Here is a 5,421-nt window from a genome sequence, read left to right as displayed (position 1 = left end):
TCTAGTAAAGCACCTCATGCTCAGTGGGGCCTCGAGGAATCACCCACCACCACCACCCTGCACCTTGATGAACTCCTCCAGCTTCGAGCTGTCCTTGAGCTTGGTGTAGCAGTTGAGCAGCAGGGTGGTATGGTCAGCATTGGCCAGGGACTGCCGGTGCAGGGTCTGCAGGTAGGCAGTCAGGTTGTGGATGCGCTGGGCGTCGAGAAACTTGCGGATCACATAGGATGGCTCCAACTTTCCAATGGTTCTAGGAAGACGATGAGCATCAGGTATCTGAATCAGTGTACTTCTCAAACTCACGTGCATAGGAATCACTTACAGATCTTGTTAAAACGCAAATTCTGTTTCAGTGGGTCTGGGGTGGAGCCTGAGATTCTGCATTTCTAACAAAAGTCCCAGGTAATATCAGTGCTACTAGGACCACACTGAGTGGCAAGGCTGTAGAGGCACTGGTTCTCTCTCTCTTTTTTTTTTCTTTTTTCGAGACAGAGTCTTGCTCTGTTGCCCTGGGTTGAGTGCAGTGGTGCCATCGTACCTCACTGTAATCTCAAACTCCTGGGCTCAAGTGATCCTCCTGCCTCAGCCTCCCGAGTAGCTGGGACTGTAGGCACACGCCATGACACCCCGCTAATTCTTCTATTTTTAGTAGAGATGGGGTCTCGTTCTTGCTCAGGTTGGTCTCAAACTCCTGAGCTCAAACAATCCTTCTGCCTCAGCCTCCCAGAGTGCTAGGATTACAGTTGTGAGCCACCAGGCCCAGCTGAGGCACTGGTTCTTAAACTTGGCTGAAAATAGGAATTCTAGAGAGGCTGGGAAAGAGGCTAGACAGGTTTCTAAAATCTTACTAGGGCACAAAATTCCAAGAATTAATACTAAGGGAAGTAAGTATGGAAGTAAAAGATGAATACTTTTCCTTTTAAAGAATCGGGCCAAAATGAATATTAACAAAGACCAAGCTAAGTTTAAAATAAGAGGTAATCATCAGCTCAACTGCGTTCTGGTCATATAATACTTGACCCTAAAATTCCCTTTCCAACAAGGTATCTTGTCCTTTCATTTGAAGCATCACAGTTCTTGCAGAAAAAAAGAACAGTTCCTAGTAGAGTTCAAGCCCCTACCCCAAGCATGGGTTTTAGCTATCTGGCTGCCTGTCCCTGCATTCAGAGCTATATCCCAAAATGTCTCCAGACTGACCGAATATACTGCTGGACAGCCCCATCATGGTTGCCCTTGCTGTAGAGATGATCTCCATACTGCATGAAGATCTGGGCCAGCCCATCACTGTCCAGATGTTGGCTCTTGGCCAAGTTAATTGCCATCTCAAATAGGTTCTTCTTAAACAGCATCTAGAAGGGGAGAGAGATCAGAAAATTGGTAGAAGCAGTCCTGAGAAAAAACCTTCCCAAATGTGCCCATAAAACACAAGCCAGATGGTCCTAGAATTCCTATCTGCCTAGATTCTAGAAGGAACAAGAGACCTCCCAGATACCAAGACCATAACACATCTCATAAGGTCTCTGCAAACAAAGTGAACCCTGAGAGTGAGCTCAAGCTCCCAGCCATTACTTCCCTCTACTGCCTCATCCCAGACCATTTACCTTGTAATCCTACCCTAAGGAAGCTGAGAAAGGTTGTAACCCAAAGGCTGTAACCCTGGCCGAGGTGACTTGGGAAACCTGTTCCTGCAGCTGCTTCTAGGTGCCTGTGGCCAGCTCTGGGAACCTGGTGGCCTTGCCTCCAGTTTGGTCTGTGTGTCCTTCTCCTGCAGTGCGTGGACCCGCCCATCCCGCGTCAGCACGTACAGGGAGCCCCACTCAGCAAGCACATCCACTATATCCTCAAAGACGGCACTATAGGCTATGAACTTGTTGCACAGGTCGTAGATGTTGAGAATCTGCTTGTCGGAGCTCTGTGAGTCCCTGCTGGTAAACTCTGACCTGTGTAGGAAAGAAAAGCACCAGATGTTTGGACCATGTCTGTCTCGGCTCCCCTTTATTTCCTTTCCCATGGCAATTTGGTGCTGCCATTCCACCCAGCACAAATCACCTCTTTGGCCCCTCTAGCAGCTCATCCGTCAACATGCAGTACTGTGCTGGCAGTTGTAGAAAGAGAACATATTGACCTGCTGTTAACCTTTAGGATCCTATAATTAATCCAGGCAAGAGGTTAAAAAATTAAGTACATTACGTTCATCTAACAAATAATCATCTAATGCCTGGTATTTGAAAGTCATCGTGCTTAAACAAGAATGAAAACAAACCAACATGTACTAACAGGGAGCACATTCATCATGCAGAAGACCATACCTCCCCCTTTCAAGTGGCTCTGAAAAAACAAAAACAAAAACTGTGTCTGCAATTCCCAGCATTTTTCAATCTCTCCACTACTCAATCCCTTATTCCTCTGCCCAACTTATTTTCATTGAAGAGTGAAAAAAAAAAAAACAAACTAAAACCCAATACCATGTCCAAATTCCCTGGAGCATTCTAGTATAGTAGGGCTACTCAGCAAACATCTGCAGCAAAAACACACATTTTTTCAAAAAACGTTATAACTGAGTCTAGGTGTAAGCACAGTCTACATAAAACCAAAGTAGGAGACTGGCAGGATCCAGGCATTAGGATTTTAAACTCAGCTTAACTCTGGGAACAAGTCCAGCCCTCTCCCTTTCCCTTCTCCCCACAGTCCTTACTTGGGAGAAACCTTCCGGTCACGGGAGACAATGACAAGGTAGCCTCTAAACCAGTGGGCAATAAGTTTATGGCCCTCAAAGGCGAAGCAGGGCCCACGTTCATCAGGCTGGTACAAGTAGACACACTCATCCCCGGCTACAATGAACTGCAGGTCCTGAGAAGGGTCACTTAGGGCTGAGCAGTGCAGGCCACAACCATGGGTGTCCAACTCCACACGAGGGTAGTCCTTTCCAGAAACTATATAGGACTGCCGGAAGTAAGAAAGGAGTTAACAGGCTCCCTTTGAGGAGGTAGCACCTAAGCCTTCACAAGGGTATTCCCATCTCCACGTTAGCTCTCTCTTTTCCCTCTTAGCATTCTAAGACTTTTCTTTTGGCTTCTTCATTAACTATCACCCATCTATTAAATATGTATGCACAGACCACATTTTCTTTCTCTGTATCACTACCTAGTACAGAAATTCTGCAAGAAATGCAATAATCTTTTACCATTTTCTCAAAAGAGTATTTCCTGTGAGAGTAAGGTGTTATAAATTAGGAACGTCAGGAACCAGAGGGTAAAAGAACTTGTCCAATGTCACTTAACAGTTAGTTAGAAAAAAAAACCAATTCACATATTTTTACTACAAGCCCAGAGTTCTCTTCCTAAGTCTAACTTTTACTAGTCTCCTAAGCAAAGAAATAAAATATTAAGCTGGGCAAATGGTTCACGCCATATGATGAAAATTTTAGAATCCTATCTCTCCTGTCAATTCCTTATTCTAGCCCCCTGAGCAATGGAGGGTTTATTCCTGCCTGTCCCTAAGAGTCGAGACGTGGATCATACCTGGACATTTTCTGTTGTCACAACAAACAAGTGAGTGGTCTTTCCTGCTTGGCGAAAGGCCAGTCCAGTAACAGGATAGTTGCCCTTGTGCAAAATCTGGGTCTTGCTATGCCGGTCCCGGGTGATGTCTCCTTTGTTTAATGTAACACTGCCATCTGTGAAACCTGTAGGAGAACAAGCCGCACTTCAGTGAGGCTGAAAAGATCAGAAGGTAAAGAGGAGAAAAAAGGCCATATGACACACTCAGAAGTGACAAGCTTTCTCCTCATACACAACTTCTCTAATGGTTAGCCTGAATATCAGTACTCAATGATTCATTTTCAAAGAACAAAATTAAATGCCTTTCCATTCCAAACTTTAATATCTCAAAGGCCTTCAGTGGCTCATGAACATGATGATGAGCTACAGAAGTAACTCTGAAAAAAACCTGTAAAGAATTTGGGAGTGTTAGCTTTGACTTCGTTCTGCTTACCAATGGCCATAAAGTTGAGATTTTCGTGTACAGTCAAACAGGACACAACAGTTGGCTCCGTCCCTGGGATGGCAGGGAAAATTCGAGTACACAGTGGATTGCCACCATCTCTCTTCTCCAGGTTCCAGATCTTCACCTGTGGACAGACCTCAGAAGTGTGAATGCTAGTCACACTTCCACAAAAAAAAAAAAAAATAATTCCCAGGCTTCTGGATCTTTCTTGTTTCCTTTCTGGGACTCACCAGGGGGTTGATGCCCTCTTCATCTTCCCCAACAGATGCCAGAATATTGTGTTGCTTCAGTTGGTACAGGTGTGTCACCCGTAGTTTGTAGGCCTGGAAGCCTGTAAGCTGCAGGGAGCGTGGCAAGAACCAGATCTGGCCTTCCATATGTACAGGGTAGTCAAGGAGAGATACTTATATTTAGACGAGAAGCTAGATAACAATTGCACGTATATACCTCTTTAAAATATTAAAGGATTTTTCCACATGTCATCTCATTGGACTCCTTATCTTAAAAATAGTGAAAAAGGTCAGAGTTTAGTGGTAGCAACAAGAAGAAAACAGCAAACTCCTGGTTACATTTACTTCCTCATCCACAACAGTGAGCAGGGCAGATAATGACACCTTACATATTCATCCTTTTAAGCCAACTTGCGATCAGGTTTTTTGGACAAATAACCTTACCAAATCGGCATTTACACCCTTTCTACGGATAAGGAAATTAAAGCCCAGAGAGGTTAAACGACTTGCTCAGGACTGCTTAGTTGACGAGTTAGAGAATGGACTTCCTTATTCCCTCAGATCACAGAAGAGCTCTCGGCGCCCATCTAAAGGACAGTGGTGCGCAGCACGAACCCCTCTGATGGACAGATTTCATCCTAGCTGGATCTCTTCAGGGATCCCGGGAGGGAAGAGGCAGCTCCAGAGGAAGGATATCTCCAAAGACCAGGCTCCCTCGGCCCGAGTCGCAGACAGTGATGCCAGGAGGCAGGCAAAGGAACTTGGAAGCAGCGGATCCAGAGGCAGGTGCGGCCCCGGGAGCAGCCCCATCACTGCCCAGCGGTTCCTTCACCAGCTCCTTGTCGAAAAAAACGAAGCGCCTCCACTGCAGGTAGGCCGCCATCTTGGCTAAAAGCCCCGCCTTTGGGGGCGAAATCACGTGAGCAGAGCCGTCTGATCACGTGACCAGAAGCTTCCGGGAGCATGCGTGCACAGGCGCTCTCCAGTCAGGGTGACAGCTTCCCGCTGCTGGGAGAGTGGGCGGGGCTGCGCGCGGTTGCCCTAGCTACGCAGTGTGCGAATTTGCCAGATCTTACTGTAACAGCGGTGGATGAAATGATTAAGAGCTGAAATCTTCACCTGTTTGAGCATCAGTTTCCTTCTCTATAAAATGTGCAGGCACTAAGGGATCAAGATAAGAGACGTC

General features: G+C 46.1%; 1 protein-coding gene across 1 annotated transcript in view; it reads right to left on the bottom strand.

Annotated features, from left to right (window-relative positions):
- The window catches only part of VPS11 (vacuolar protein sorting 11 homolog (S. cerevisiae)), a 9,612-nt gene extending 4,423 nt beyond the window's left edge, over window positions 1-5,189 (bottom strand). Inside the window, exons 1-8 of the mRNA XM_012655444.1 lie at window positions 4,932-5,189; window positions 4,236-4,384; window positions 3,994-4,129; window positions 3,522-3,685; window positions 2,696-2,943; window positions 1,739-1,940; window positions 1,198-1,349; window positions 64-250 (exon numbers count right to left, since the gene is read on the bottom strand). Of these exons, the coding sequence (XP_012510898.1) occupies window positions 64-250; window positions 1,198-1,349; window positions 1,739-1,940; window positions 2,696-2,943; window positions 3,522-3,685; window positions 3,994-4,129; window positions 4,236-4,384; window positions 4,932-5,118 (1,425 nt within the window). The 5' untranslated portion in view covers window positions 5,119-5,189. The remainder of the gene's footprint in view (window positions 1-63; window positions 251-1,197; window positions 1,350-1,738; window positions 1,941-2,695; window positions 2,944-3,521; window positions 3,686-3,993; window positions 4,130-4,235; window positions 4,385-4,931) is intronic.
- Window positions 5,190-5,421: the final 232 nt, after the last annotated feature.

This window comes from Propithecus coquereli, unplaced genomic scaffold (assembly GCF_000956105.1).
Source record: "Propithecus coquereli isolate 6110/MARCELLA unplaced genomic scaffold, Pcoq_1.0 Scaffold477, whole genome shotgun sequence".
Taxonomy (NCBI): domain Eukaryota; kingdom Metazoa; phylum Chordata; class Mammalia; order Primates; family Indriidae; genus Propithecus; species Propithecus coquereli.
The sequence above is the reverse complement of the archived record's forward strand: the minus strand, read 5'-3'. Positions and strand labels throughout refer to the sequence as shown.